The 15,519-nt window shown below is 36.2% G+C and overlaps 1 protein-coding gene across 2 annotated transcripts; it reads left to right on the top strand.

Annotated features, from left to right (window-relative positions):
- The first annotated feature begins 354 nt into the window (after positions 1 to 354).
- Positions 355 to 11,229, top strand: ube2v2 (ubiquitin-conjugating enzyme E2 variant 2). Of its 2 annotated transcripts, XM_081353278.1 has the most exons (5): positions 355 to 448; positions 5,055 to 5,203; positions 6,614 to 6,739; positions 9,497 to 9,645; positions 9,869 to 11,229. In XM_081353278.1, exons 1-4 carry the CDS (start codon positions 433 to 435, stop codon positions 9,641 to 9,643), a joined length of 438 nt encoding a protein of 145 aa, XP_081209404.1. In that variant the 5' UTR covers positions 355 to 432; the 3' UTR covers positions 9,644 to 9,645; positions 9,869 to 11,229. The 2 variants fall into 2 exon arrangements, with proteins under 2 accessions (XP_081209404.1, XP_081209403.1); XM_081353277.1 differs by having other exon boundaries at positions 385 to 448; positions 9,497 to 11,229.
- The last annotated feature ends 4,290 nt before the right edge of the window (positions 11,230 to 15,519 follow it).

The following is a 15,519-nucleotide window of genomic DNA, read 5'->3' as shown; positions in this document are numbered from 1 at the left end:
ATTGAATAGTTTTCATGAGTTATCAAATATAGCTGGATTATTTATACAATGGCAATAAAATTGGCCGGATACATAGCAGGATGAAAATAAATGGTGTCAACTTAACCATCTTATGAAATGTATATAATGTGTACATTTAGTATTTGAGACTGAGATTAACAAATTACTACGTTACCAATTAAAGCATTTTCTCCACCTAAACATGACAACATGCTAAAGACATAATAGTTAAAGTACTTAAACTTAACTCAAATGGCTTTAAATGTTATACTGTGATATAATTGTGTGGTCTAGTGTCATATAAATTATATATTTTAAAAAATCTTCGCAGTGGAGCCACACCCCTCGTCTCTTACTACAGCACTGCGCGCATTAGTCACATGACCCGTCGACGTCACGCTTTCGTATGCTTTTGGATTCGGGCAGAAGAAGATGGCGGCCTCCTCAGGTTAGTCTCACAATCTCCTCAACCCTCGCGGTCCTCCGCGGCCGTTTTTTAAAACCTGAAGCGCCAAGCACATGCTTCACAATCCCATATGCATTATCCGAGAGGTTTCCCGTGCTCATATGCCTTTATTTACTTCACTTAACAGACCTGTGTGCAGTTTGATCTGTGTGTGTGTGTGTGTGTTAGCATCGAGCTAACGGCCCACAAACAGACTTGTAGTTTAAAAATAACATCAGATTTATTTTATGTTATCAGCTAAGGAATAATATAGGCACACATCGAGAATAATTGTGCTTTTATAGGGTACCGAGGCATTGATATAATGCTGTATGTTGCAGTTGGGCGGGTGTATCGGTGCAAATGTGAGGCGAGGCGGAGCATTGACGCGCGTGCTGCTGCTGGTTCCGTCCAGTGCCGTGACAAAACGGGCCTTTAACTGATGTGTAATTATGTGTCAAACCAGAACCTGAGCAGGTTAAAACAGCCTCACATAGTCATTTAAACCTTTTAAAGATAAGTATATGGAAAAGTGCGTAATGATTGTGTATATATATATATATATATATATATATATATATATATATATATATATATATAACACACTCATTTACACTCTCGTGTAAAGCCATTTCATAATAAAATGAGGGGCTGATTTATACATATAAACTCAAGGAGACCCATTAAATCTCAGATAATTTGAGAAATTCATTATATTTTTTTTACTATTGAATGTAGCTGCAAATTAGAGCAGATCTCATTTATTAATTTCAAATGACATTTTTAGAGTTTATATGGAAAGAACAGCACATCTTAAACATGTCTTTAAACGTTAACTTGGATCTTTCGAGAAGATTGCATTGCATTTGCACATCTTGACACAGAATAAGATGCATGTAAATGAAGTTTAAAATGTGTATGTTCACATATTTTAAGGTCAGATGCATCAGCCGATCTTTTGTCAGAAATATATTGAGATATTCGTCTTGGCCTTGAGATTTTGAGGAAGTGAGAAACCATGATAGAGAATGGGTGTCATTTCCTGAATCATTCACGGATGAGTGATTTAGTGTTTCGTTTAGACTCTCACCTGAACTTGCAAATCTCGTACCTCAACTTTGTCATCGCTAGAGTATCTATGAAAACACTAGAACGCTAATCAGTGTTGAAATGCAGTTTATTAACATGTTATATTTGAAACTGCACAGATTTTGTGTGACATGCACTTAAATGTGCTTAGTTACATTATTATTTTGTGTCTTTGGCTGATCAGACGGTTCTGTTCTATTCTGTTTATGAAGATTGAAGAAGACAGTGAGATCCCTCATACAGTCATTGTTTTGTTTGAAAAATAATTAAATCAAATTGTTTTCCCAGCCAGTGCATCAAATACACATCAAATATACCTCAAATAAGAGGTTTTGCTCATCCACGAATAAAGGAAAACATGTTGATTGCATATTAAATGAAAACGCAACTGTCTGAAATGTTTGTAAAAATATACAAAAAACTGTAAAATTAAAGATTCACCTTACTATCCCGCCTCGTTCAATTCTGTTTTTACTTTTTAAAATTTTAGAGAATTTTTTAATTGAGATATCTCTCGATTAAAGGTGCTCTAAGCGATGTCACGTGTTTTTTAGGCCGAAATTTTTTGTCACATACAGCAAACATCTCCTCACTATCCGCTAGCTGCCTGTCCCCTGAACACTAGGGGTGGTGAAAAAAATCGATTATTGATTAATCGCGAGTATGTTATGGACGAGTATGAATCGATTATCAAATTTTCAAAAATCGATTTTTTATAAAAAAAAAAATAAAAAAAAAATCCACTCTGCGTGCATTTAGAGCATGTTATGTTATGAGAGGCGAATCACAACTACTTCAGAAAACCCAGCACAGTATAGGAACTACCAGGCAGTGACGTATGTGTACGCTGAAATAAAAAGTATTTCACCTCAGAAAAACGGACGTTCCTGTCCTGTCAGCCGTTATACTGTACTCGTAGCGCACACTCTTCAATTGCACGCGCAAATGCGGAGGGGCGCGCCGTGTATCGCTTCACTGTATAGTGCAAAGTGCAAAGGAAACTACGAGCATGCAACGTTGTTACGTTGTAAATTAGTAAGTCATGAAATAAAAGTAAAATACCAATAAATCACGTTACTGGTACGTCGTGTGTTAGCTGAGAAGGATTTGCATGCAGGCATGATTTTCATTCTATTCACCAGGAGCAGTTTCCATGTTTCATTAACAGTTCTTGTTAGTATTGTGTATTCACCATGGTAACTGTCGTTTCAATATTAACGCCAAAATGCCACTTTATTTTCACTTTGTGTTATTTTTTATATTTGTAAAATACTGTGGTGGCTCATACCAACATTGTATTAAAAGCTAGTTTGGTTCAACTTGATGAGTCACAACACAATGTGATGTATTCATTTCTGTGTTCTACAGAACATAAGCTACATACAAATAATTCTGAAGTTATAACTACACGACACAGAAAGTGCTTTGAGTTGTTACTCAATAAAAGAGTTAAGTAATTCAGCAGCTGACTTTTTTTAATACTGCAATCACTTAGTGTATTTTTGTTTACTGTTGTGAACTGGAAAATCAATAATCGCTAATCGAAAATCGTTAATAATCGAAAATCGACTGTAATCGAATCGGGACTTCAATAATCGTAATCGAATCGAATCGGGAAATCAGACAGATTAACCACCCCTACTGAACACACTGTAAAAAACGCGGTCTCTGTAGACAGCCCAGGCTCCTCAAACGGCAACAAAAACAAACTGGCCCAGCCTGGACCACGAAACATAACAAACAGTGTTCCAGCCAATAACCGACAAGAATGATTTGGGGGTTAGTGCACGTGCACATGAAGGGGGGTGTGGGGAGTGGAGGAGAGAGAAGCATGAAGAGGGAAGTTAGCTAGAGGAGAGATGTCCTAGACAACGACTAACATTAGAATTATATTCTCTTGAACTTTGATATGGCCGACACACGACCAAAGAGACGACGTTCCGATGAACAAATAGCAAAGAAGAGGGAAAAAGGAGAAGGAACGCACAAAGTCCCGAATTTATGGATGAGGAGGAGGGAGGGTCGAGCTAGCCTCCGTTTTTTTTGACAATACTTTGAACTAGGGCTGCACGTTTTCAAGTTTTTCATTAACCGTTAACCGAGGCCCTTAGCGGTTAATACTCGGTTAACCATAGTGTGCGCGCCGCAACCCCGAGATAGGCAAAATTTGCGGGTGGGACATGTCCCCACCACTATTTTCTAAGGTCGATATTGTCACCACTTTTGAAACATCTCGCGGCATGAATACCAATACAAATAAACAAAACATCTTCAGTTAACTAGCAGAGCATTCATTTCGTTCGTTTTTTTTTTTTTTTTTTAGGCGATCTAGCGCTGAAATGTTTTGTTTTTTAAATCAAGTGATCAAAGTGCTCGTTGCCGCTGCGATCGAGAAGGGGCTTGTAAAACGTGCTGAGGTATTATTAATTCGTGGCCACAACAATTCACCTGATACTGATAAATATTCACCAATTCACAAAAAAAAAGGAATAAAAAGCTGTAGTCGGCCTTCACTGAAGAGCTATCTTCACAGGGACGAAAAACAGTTTAATAATTATTATTAATTCGTGGCCACGAAATAATTCACCTGAATATTCACCAATTCACAAAATATAGGTCTTTAGCATTCACTAATTAATAGTATAAAACTGTTTTTGGCCACGTTAAATCAAAATGAGGGAGGGAAATAGTTCAACGTGTCCACGATTTATTAAAACGAGGGAACAAATAAGTCGTCGTAACAACTAATTATTTAGATCAGTGGACAGGGCGCATAAGAACAAACAGTGAGAGAGCCCCGGCCGCGCGCGCGCGCACTCTCACCGCCTTCAAACAACACGAGCGCTGTATTGCTCTCTCTCCCTCGCGCATATCAACACAGTAAAAGGTCGGAAGACCGATTGTGTTTTATAGATTAGTAGTTTGTTCATATAAAGTGTTTGATTAGCAAGTACATGTTTAGGAAATGCATAATACAAATTGTATGGGTTAATGTAACGGTAAACGGACTCTGCGGGTAAAACTGTTGTGATGAAACTGCGCATGCGCGGGGTAAAACTGCTGGTGTAAAGCTGTGGCTCTGCGGCTCTGCAGACAGATATTATTGTGCTGCGATCAGTGGCGCGGATACTGACTGACTATATTTGTTTCTGGCTCGCGCACAGCCTTCATTCTCGGACGCGCGCTTTCTTTGCCCGCTTCATATTAGAAAACTGGTCTAGCGGTCTCTGGCGGTGCAAAAATGTATTACAACTAAATTCAATGCACACCATTGACGCCACTTAACCGAGCAAAATGTTTCACTCGGTTACGCAATTTTTAACGGTTAATCGGTTAATCGGTTAACCATGGACACCCCTACTTTGAACGTCAACAAGAAGTGACGTCACCCAACATCGCTTAGAGCACCTTTAATACGAGATCTTAAAAACTGCATGTGAAATTATAATACTGCGAACAGAGTTTTACCGACTAGTCCGAGAGGCATTGCCTGTAATGAATTGTCTTTGTGTTCTTGCAGGAGTTAAAGTCCCTCGCAATTTTCGTTTGTTGGAAGAGCTTGAGGAAGGACAGAAGGGTGTCGGTGATGGGACAGTGAGCTGGGGTCTGGAGGATGATGAGGATATGACTCTCACACGGTGGACGGGCATGATCATCGGACCTGCACGAGTATGTCCACTGTTTAACCATGTTTATGTAGCAGTTAAATGACAATGATCCGGATGACTAATCTGACAAAATTATTACATTCTTCAAATGTCGTGTTGAGAAATCAGGCTTCTTCTTTCTTTTTTTTGCGTTTCCGCTGTTAAACTATTTTATAGCGTGACTGAAATCTTGGACAGTAGTAAACAGCACGTCTTCATACTATCCAGCCTGATGCGTGACAGCTGGCGGTGTAGATTAAAGATAAAGATGCATGCCATGAAAACCTTCTTTAGTGGTTTATATATTTGTTCAAACTGGCAGCATTATTTATTGGGCTGGAAATATGGCCTGCTTCTGGCTTCGTGGTATACTGTGATTTTGTTTAATTTGCTTAATGACACCTGTCTAGGTCACATTTCACCCGAAAATTATAGATATTTTGCATAAAGATAATAAATCATATTTTAGCACCATTTGCAATGACATTACTTTCATGACAATTAAGCACTTTTGTTATAAATTAAATTGGTAACACTTTACAATAAGGTTCATTAGTTAACTACATTAGTTAACATTAACTAATAATGAACTGCACTTATACAGCATTTGTTCATCTTTGTTAATGTTAATTTCAACATTTACTAATACTTTATTAAAATCTTGTTAACATTAGTTAATGCACTGTGAACTAACATGAACAAACAAGAACAGCTTTATTTTTATTAACTAACATTAACAAAGATTAACAAAAACAGTAGTAAATGTATTGCTCATTGTTAGTTAATACATTTACTAATGTTTAATAAAGGAACCTTATTGTAAAGTGTTACCATTAAATTTATGCTGATTTTAATAAAATAATTGTTTTCACTCTACAGGAATGAGAATTAAGCTGAATTATGAAAATAATGTCTCTGTGCAAAATCAACACTAATTAAATTTAATTATATTAATTAAGATTAATTAATATAATTAAATTTAATTAGTGTTGATTTTGAAGTGGAATATGAACTACACATTTCTTTATGAGATTCTCCATAATAATAGTGTTATTAAACAGACAATTTTAGATAAAGACATATAGCCTTGTATTTTGCTAAACAGAATTGTTTCGGATTTCTTTTGCATTAAAACTATTCAGCTAGCACGAAATTACAAGGTCATTTTGAGTGGATAAAATTGATAAATTCCTTTCTGTTTGATAGACCATCATTTAAAACTGAAAGTTAAGTGAGATGTGTTTCCGTCTGTAGTCCACCATCGTATAGAATACTGAAAAACATTACGTCATCATGTGAAGTGTGGTATTTTTTCTTCGAGTTGTGTAGGTCTATTCTCTTTGATGAGTCTTTGATGAGTTTGTTATCCTCTCACTTTCATGTTCCGCTTGGCATTTCGGCTTTAACCTTTGACTTTTTCCTTATTTCTCAGACTAATTACGAAAACAGGATATACAGCCTGAAAGTGGAGTGCGGACCTAAATATCCCGAATTACCACCGAATGTTAGATTTGTTACAAAAATTAGCATGAATGGAATAAATAATTCCAATGGGATGGTAAGTTGAATCATTTTTATGACTGTTATTGTAACCCTGTTGTCTGTTATGTTTGAGATCATTTTACTGCAAACTAGAGAAATGTGAGGTTGCAGTTATTTTCACACGGATGCAGAAAAGAGTCACTCGAGTCACATCAGCACTGCAGAGGAGGGACGTTTCTCACTGTGCCTGCCTAAGCAGAACCAATAATGAATCTCAAACATGTCTAATGAGATTCAGCTGGAGACCGAATACAAAAGGAGACGCAGAAAATTAAACGTTTTATTGCACCACAGAGGATTGATATCATTTTTTAATTCTCTTCTGTGTGTTTTTCTTAATGATCGCTCCAAATATGCGATAGTCTGTTTAAGATTTTTGTGCTGTTTGCCAAGTGGAAGTATATTGGTTTAAGATTAACTAAATCCCAGACCAAAATGCTGTCATTTTGCAAGCTAATTTGTTGAAACAAACAGCTCTGTCACTTTTATATTAAAGGGATAGTTCACTTTGAAATTAAATTCTGGTATGTTTTAGCTTACCTCAAGGGCATCCAAGATGTAGGTGTCTTTGTTTCCGCAGTAGTTTCAATTTTGATATTTTTAAGTCAAACCGTTCTTGTCTGACAGTCATATAATGCAGGTCTATGGTCACTGTCTCAAAGAGCATGCACAGAGTCCAAATTAAAACAATTCCCCATCGTCCAAATTAAACAATTCCCCATCGTAAGTACACATTGATGGCCTAAGACACGAAACGAGCGGTTTGTGTGAGAATACGAACAGTATTTATATCGTTTTTAGCTCTTACACACTAGATGTCGCCTTAAAGACATTCGTTCCAATGAACTGCCGTAGACAAGGCAACATCTAGTGTATATATATCTATGCACCAGTCTGCATACACGTCACACAGCAGGAAGCGCACGCCCTCAGATCACTTGGACGTGGTTGTGTACAAGAGGTAAAAACGTTATAAATACTGTTCGTTTTCTCACACAAACCGCTCGTTTCGTGTCTTAGGCCATCAATGTGTACTTACGATGGGGAATTGTTTCATTTGGACGATGGGGAATTGTTTTAATTTGGACTCTGTGCATACTCTTTGAGACAGTGACCATAGACCTGCATTATATGACCGACAGACAAAGATGGTTTGACTTAAAAATATCAAAATTGAAACTACTGCGGAAAAAAGACACCTACATCTTGGATGCCCTTGAGGTAAGCTAAAACATACCAAAATTTTATTTCAAAGTGAACTATCCCTTTAAATATACCTCTAGGCAAGAAAAAAATAAAATAAAAGTAAAACAAACACATACAGCTAATTATATAAGGATGCCTGTTTTCAACTGAAATGAGAAGGAAGCATTGGAAATAGTTTCTTGTTTCCTGTTGCTAGATTAAGGGGGCGTTACATCCAGTGACACATCTTACCCCAAGCTACCCTAAACTTTATAGTCATGATAAAACGTAATCATCTGGCACATCAGGAGATTTAGGCCTGTTTGATCATTTTTTTTATTGGGCAGTTTGATTAGCGTCACTCCGATCCCTTAAGTGGAAAAGTGTTACACAGGGTTCCTACGCAGTTCGGATAAGTATGCAATTTGATGAGTAATTTCCAGGTTTGGATAAGTATGGAAAAAATAAAGTCTTCTACAATTAAGAATTTCTAAAAATACGTTTATCATTCAAGCTCTGTGTTTAAATGGCAAAAGTTTAGTGATCATTGTCGAACATGACTGAATGAATTCAAGGCGCACCTTTTAATTTCCCAAAACTGTCTTTTTCGTGAGTGAGTCTCTTTTGAACTTCACTCAGGCTGTTTGGTGATCATGCCACATCAAACCACATTTACAGTATCTAACCGATGTGTCAGATGTGAATATATGCCATTTATAAAGCGTTTTAGGTTTCTTGTCATCATATAAGAGCATGGTATCACTTTGAGACAACCAATAGAAAAACAGAGTAAATAGAAAAACAGAGTAAATAAAAATATTTAAAGAAGACTGAACTATATACCAAATATAATGCTGTAAGAACCATTTACGTTAAATACGGTCTGAAAAATCTACAGAGAGATGTGGAAATTTGAGCCTTTTGAAATAGAAAATGTGTAAGATCCGTGGATATAGGAACATTTTGTTTTTTTGCATGTCATTACAAATGACTTCGACCACTTTGCTTTTCTAGTTTAACCTGTTACTGTTTTTTCCTTTTTAGCTTGTTGGTAAAGATTTTTTCCGTAAAATTTCATCTAAGACCATTGACTAATTTTGGGTTGGAGTTGAGCTGTATCGATTGCATTTGTGACATTTTTTTCATAGTTTCGTCTCATCCTTCAGTTTTTTATGCAAATATCACACTTACAGTAACCCTACCAATATGAGTTACAGGTTAGTCTGAAAATAGAAATGTGAAACTTTTGATTGTGCTACCAATATAATAATGAGTTTCCTACCAACAAGTACAACGTTTAAATCTTGTGGCTTTTAAAACTGCGTATTTTATTCAATGTTTACTGTCCGACTTGAGTATTTTTATTGTGGGTTACTATAACCACCATTCTTTCTTTAGAACAAATTGAAATTGTCACAAATGCTCTTGACATATCTCAACCCAAAAAAACATTTCTTTAATAAATCCTGTTTATTCTTTATTTAATTTTGTGACATGATTTGTGCAATGCAAATTGACTCTTGAATCTTAAATCATGTAACTCATATCTGCATGTTTCTCCCTTTCTTTCTGTCTCTTTTTGTTCCAGGTGGATGCACGTAGCATACCAATTCTAGCAAAATGGCAAAACTCATATAGCATTAAAGTCGTTCTTCAAGAGCTAAGGCGTCTTATGATGTCCAAAGAGAATATGAAGCTTCCTCAACCGCCGGAAGGACAGACGTACAGCAATTAATTGTAAATGATTGTTATGACCCTCTGTCTTAAACCTTACTCTCTTAGAAAAAGAAAAAACAAAACTATTGCTCACTCCACACTCAAACAGTCTCCGCTGCAGGAGCACAATTGGACATTTTGAATAGTTTAGCTTGACAAGCAAAGAAAGGAAAATGCTTATATTGTGTGGCACCATGTTCAGTTCTGTTTTGAAATCAAGAGTGCACAAATCTCTCTCTTCCAGTTCCATTTACATCGACCACAAGCTTTATGTTGATGAACTGAATCCTGTCAGCATAGACGCAGAAAGAAGGCATGCTAGGTGAGGTTTACACAGATCTGTTCATTTTTAAGTTAAAGTAATAGGACACCAAAATTAGGATGCATAAACAATGGCATGCTTATTTAAAAAAAAAAAAAATGAGGGAAAAAAAAGTAAGTTGTAAGTTAACGTTTAAAGAACTTTTTTGTGTGTGAATCTGAACCCCTCACTGACAAAAACGTTAAGGGTCCTAAAAGTGTGCCTGTAGTCTTCTAGTAGACTTTCTCTTCTGTTCGGTTTTTATTTTTAATGTCTGTATTTGACACAATCGCAGTTTGTTTCAGCGTGTTGTAAACGGACGCTCTGTTCTTGTTCTGAAATCAAGCCGTGCGCAAGGATCTGTCGGGTGCATTAAAGTGTGACTCTCCAACCCGCTGTCAGACTCTGTTTGTACACAAGTCCATCACACGCTGCGGAAATACGCTGAGATGTTACTGTACGAATAAAGCAGCAAACCCTTGCCATTCAGGGACGGGATACGGAGAGTGTCCGACTCGCTGTTTTGCATCGTTTTGAATGACACAGCCTTATTTTTACAGTGATAGATTAATTTTATACAGCAAACCTAGCTCCCATTGACCTCATATCACTGCAAGGTAACTAAACATACGTGTGTGTTGTGATACATAACATTTGAATTGCTCATCACAAGTTTATCGGATGCGTTTGAACGTTTTACACACTTCGTAAGGTGACGTACTGTGAAAATCATTTACAAGTGAGTTTGAGGTAGGGTGTCTTCATTAGGAATCACTGATTGTGTGTTAATGATAAGATTTGCTGTACGCTTGCCCTTGCTTAACCACAGTGCTTTACGACTCCACACCTGTAACTGCAACGGCATGCTGTTATGTAGCTTTCATTACAACACCAACTAGTACTTCAGTAATTATAACGTTAGAAGCACTGCTGTAATCCTTAGGTACTCTAACAGAGTTAATCATTGAATTAAATTGTAATTCCAGTGAATGGTGGGGGTTTGTTGTGCTGTTGTTCATTTATGCTTCAGTTGGCTACGACCTTTTTATTGAAGTCTTCATTAGCAAAAACTAATAGGCAGTTATCGTGCTAATTAATATATGTAGTGGCAATTTTCTTACGGTCTCTACATTTTCAGAGCCACAAATGAAATCACCCTGTAATGCATCTAAGGAACTTTTTTTTCTTCCCCTCCTCCCTGTTCATGTTTTTCTTTCTTTTTTTAAAGACGTATAATCAAATTAAGTTGAATATGTGACACCGGGGATATGTTCAGAATAATAAAACAAACATTGTGGAACACACTTGGTTCTTACTCTGGTCATTTTTTGCAGGATGTCTTGTTGAAGTATTTGTGGAATTATTATTATTAAAAACATGGGTTGAAATAATTAGTTTTATTTACCACACCACATTTAGCTTGTGATTCACTGGTTTTAAAAGGGGGTTTCCACAACAATGCCATAGAAGAATTGTTCTGGATTCCCCCACAAAAAAACTTTCAGTAAAAAGTTCTTAAAAGAACCAGTTTGTGAGGAACATTTAAAAATATCTAAAGAACCTTAAGAAGACTTTAAGTACAAATATACACCCTTTAGAGGAAGATAAAGTACAAAGGTGTATCTTGGAAGTATATATTTATCTTTCAGTTTCAGTAAATTTACTTTTGTTTGCTTGTTAGATGTAGTCGACTGCATGTGGCACTTTTTTGTGATGGATTGACATTATAATGAAAATGTCTTGTTGTTTGAAGTCAACATTAAGAAAGACAACAAAATTGAACCCTTTCTCTTTCTTAATGCATGTTTTTGTGAACAATTCATTAGTGCATTTTATTCCAAAAATGCATTTTTTTGTTGCAGTCTGAAATTCCTTTTTATCTTATGTCAGCAAGCCCTCTTATATTCATCCACCTTTCATATATAGAGACACTTTTTATGATCTAATCAATATGGATAAATTCAAGTCCTGTCCTACATACTTTTTCTAGTTGAATATTGCTCAGTGTTTCACTGGGAAGTGCATCACTGGGGTAATATTTCAGTCATTGTATGAAATATGAGAGATTGAGAACTGAATGGTTACATGCCATAGCAATGTTTCTCAATCATTGTCCTGCTGTCAAAATGAGTTTTGTCCTTTTGGTTTTAGGCCTTAGGTGGTCCATCATTAGACATGACAGAAGAGAGCTTAAACTGAGTCTCTTTCCACTAAGGGGTCTTGCTAGATCCAAGATACTCTGTTCTTCAGATTTAGCTGGATAATGGTTGAATCCAAGTGGTTTTAAATACATTTCATACAAGTTATTGTGCATTGCACATGCCTCACAACATCAAATCACAAAGTATTTAGGAACTTAAGCCACATTACAAATGTCATTGCATTAGATAAATTCAGATTGGTTTTATATTTTATATTATAGACAAACAGCATAAGCAAACATTTCACAAAAAGTTTGCTAGGTTTGAAATAAAAAAAGTACCAATTAAGACATTTAAAGTGCTTAGACATTTTCTGTTTGTCAAAAGTGACTACTATCACAAAAGCAAAATGTCCCAGAAAAGGGAATTTATATCTGTGAAAAGCTCTTGCTACGTTTCAATGCAAATGCCACTTGGTTTGATATGTTTGCTATCCATTCAAATTACATTTTCTTTCCTTAGATACTTTTAAATGTGATTTAAGCATCCAAATGCTTTTTGGGGTCGCTGTGGTTGATAAGGAATGTCTGATGAAGGCTATTATAGATATGTGAGTGTGACTTCAGGACAGAATTACATCTAGAGAGAGTGTAAAGTAATGCCTGAGCAAAAGCAGCCTGATCTGAATGACTTTAGTGAAGTATCATGCTGCAGGAATGCTGCTAGTGCATTTTAATCTTGAAGAGTTGTATTGATCTGTCTTTCAAGAGAAATATGTTTGTGTTCTTTGATCTGTTCCTGCATTAACCAAGGTTGACATACTGTCACATCATACCCTTGCTCAATGCTAAACCCTGCAGGAATTATAATGATCAAACCTGAGCGTTTACTTGTCATTTTACGTTTGTCACTAGGAGGCGCTATATGCTCAGCCATGCTGTTCATTCATCCCTTGCAAATTCTTCTCAGAAGATCCTCTGTGTGCAATATCGACTGTAATCACTAGAGCGCACTGCATTGACTCTGCATCCGTAACCCAGTGGTGCAGCAATGCATTATTTTTATGTTTCCAAAAGCGACATGCTTTATTGACCTTGCCAAAGGGAAAGCCATTGACAGAGCTGGAACCAGAGCAGTCGTCTCTTGGCCATGTTATGGTGTCTTTGTGTCTCAGGCTGTGTATAATTGGAGCATTATCCTCGACACTTGTAAGCGGTTTGTCTCTGTCCAAGGGGACCTTTCATCCTGAATTAACCACTTCTGAGAGAGGAAAAGTCCCTTATTAAAGAAAGAACCTTATGTGTGTCGGATGTTAACTGAATTGCTCTGTCATTAAGCTTGCAAGGCAAGTGTGACCAACAAGTCATGTGTCAGTGTAATTCATTTATATTGGTGCGAGCAATTTTGTCAGCCAGTGTGAAAGACTGTTAAATGTATAAAAATGGTATATACATTGTAAATACTTCAAAGATTACCATGGGTGCATGTGCCATTGACCAATTTTGTTGTATAGGCTAATCATTTTTAGAACAATACATGTTTGACAAATAGTCTTCATTGGTACTACCACGAGTTTTGAGCATGTACTGCATGATTGCATTAGAATGTTTTTAATAACTTAATGAAAGTCGTTGTTCAGTGCCAAGCCGACAGCAGGAAAACTTGCACAGTATCAAAAGTTTTCACTTAATATGCATGAGGTCTTTCCTGAGTGTGAGAACCTCTGTCAGATTGAAATCATGTGTGGCTGTTGTAATCTCCCCCTGTTGTCTGTTCTCACTCTCCACTGATGAGATGCAGTTGTAAATATCTGCTGGAGACAGTCTGATGGTGTGTTTACTCAATGCTCTGCCGAGCTGCAAAGTAAACTATGACATCAAATCTGTGACATCACGCTGTAATCCATATGATGCTGCAGGTGTAATGCTGATTTAAGAACAATAAAGCACCACGCCGTAAAGTTAGTAGCATTATAAGATTGATTAACAAATAATCAATCCTGAAGACAGCTGTGTTAAACCGAAACTCGTTGATCAACACTTTTACCCCAGGTTTCACAGACTAACGCTCAAAATAATAAATTGGTTTGAGTAGAACAAACTTAAATTAAACTAATTAGTTTAGTCAAATTAACTTTTATGAGTATTTAGCTCTTTCTTTTTCTTTCAAGTTCACAGAACTGATATATTTTAAGTAAACTGAACTGGTTCATTGTTTTGAGTTGTATGAAATAATTTATTTTAATTTAGACGAACTGAAACGGCTGGGATGTCTATTTCCCAGCATGCTTTGCCGATGGCACTCGCCAAACCATATGTTTTTTATGTTTTTTTTTCAAGATTAATGTTAAGTGGGAGGTTTAGTAGTGAGTAGTGTTTTGTTATGCTAACTTAGAAGAATTTCTGTTAATGTTGGTTTTAGGATAGTTGGGTGTGCATGAAGATGTGCATGCGGCTTGATTTGAGAGCAAATAAAACCTTTATATTGCTGCACTCATACAGCAAGTGCTACTGTATAACATTCTATTGTTAACAAATTAGTATGTTAGCAAACTAGCTTGTTAAAGCTAGCTAAGTTTATACTAATAAAAGTGTTCACATTGAGATTACATGAAAGTTTTCAGTTAAATGTATGAATTAGTGTAGTCAAACATTTCAAGTTAAGAACAATTAAAATGTATAAGTATAAAATAAAAATCCAAGTTCTGCTTACTTAAACTTTGAATTTCTTAACGTAAAAAATTTGAGGCAACTGATTGCCTTACATTTTTTGAGTTTTGCCAACTTATTCGGGTTTACAGTGAGGTTTAAGCCTGGTCTCAGACTAAAATGCATGTTTGAGCTTTTTTAACTGAAATCAGCTTACACTGAGATATCTTAAAATATGTCAGTGCCATTGTTTTATCTCAAGATGCACATCAGTAATATTTTTTTTTTCCTATGGCGCGTTTATAAAATCTACTTAAATGCTCTGAATTGAACTAATCCTGGCTTAATCTAAGCCCTGTCTGTGAAACCAGGTCTTAATGGCTTAGCCCAGTTCATTAAAGGCTTTTTACGCTTAACTACGTGAGTGCCTTTGAATATATATATATATATATATATATATATATATATATATATAATTTGTCAAACTTACAAACCTAATGTGTAAATAAATATAAAAAATTGCATTTTATATGTATAATTGACTTTATTATTTGAATGCATGCCGTGCATGATGTCTTAATACTAAAGTTTGTCTTTGTCAGGAAAGGCAACAAGGCAAAGAAAATATATGTTCATGTTGAAGAGAAAGGAGAAGAACAAATAAGCTGTATACGGATCCCATTCCAAGTTATTTATTCAGAGGGCAAAGCCAGCAGACTTTGTGTCTCTGGCTTGTGAGCGCTATTAAATTACCGCTGGATGTTTTTAATTACCGCCCATAAATGGAGCAACACGGCGCACTCGA

The sequence above is a fragment of the Scardinius erythrophthalmus genome, assembly GCF_964197995.2.
Source record: "Scardinius erythrophthalmus genome assembly, chromosome: 22".
In the NCBI taxonomy this organism is placed as follows: Eukaryota; Metazoa; Chordata; class Actinopteri; order Cypriniformes; family Leuciscidae; genus Scardinius; species Scardinius erythrophthalmus.
This window is presented reverse-complemented; position numbering and strand designations above follow the sequence as displayed.

Coding starts and splice junctions, on each gene's coding strand:
- ube2v2 (XM_081353278.1), top strand. Junction 5,204..6,613: donor TGATCATCGGACCTGCACGA/GTATGTCCACTG, acceptor CTTATTTCTCAG/ACTAATTACGAAAACAGGAT. Junction 6,740..9,496: donor TAAATAATTCCAATGGGATG/GTAAGTTGAATC, acceptor TTTTTGTTCCAG/GTGGATGCACGTAGCATACC.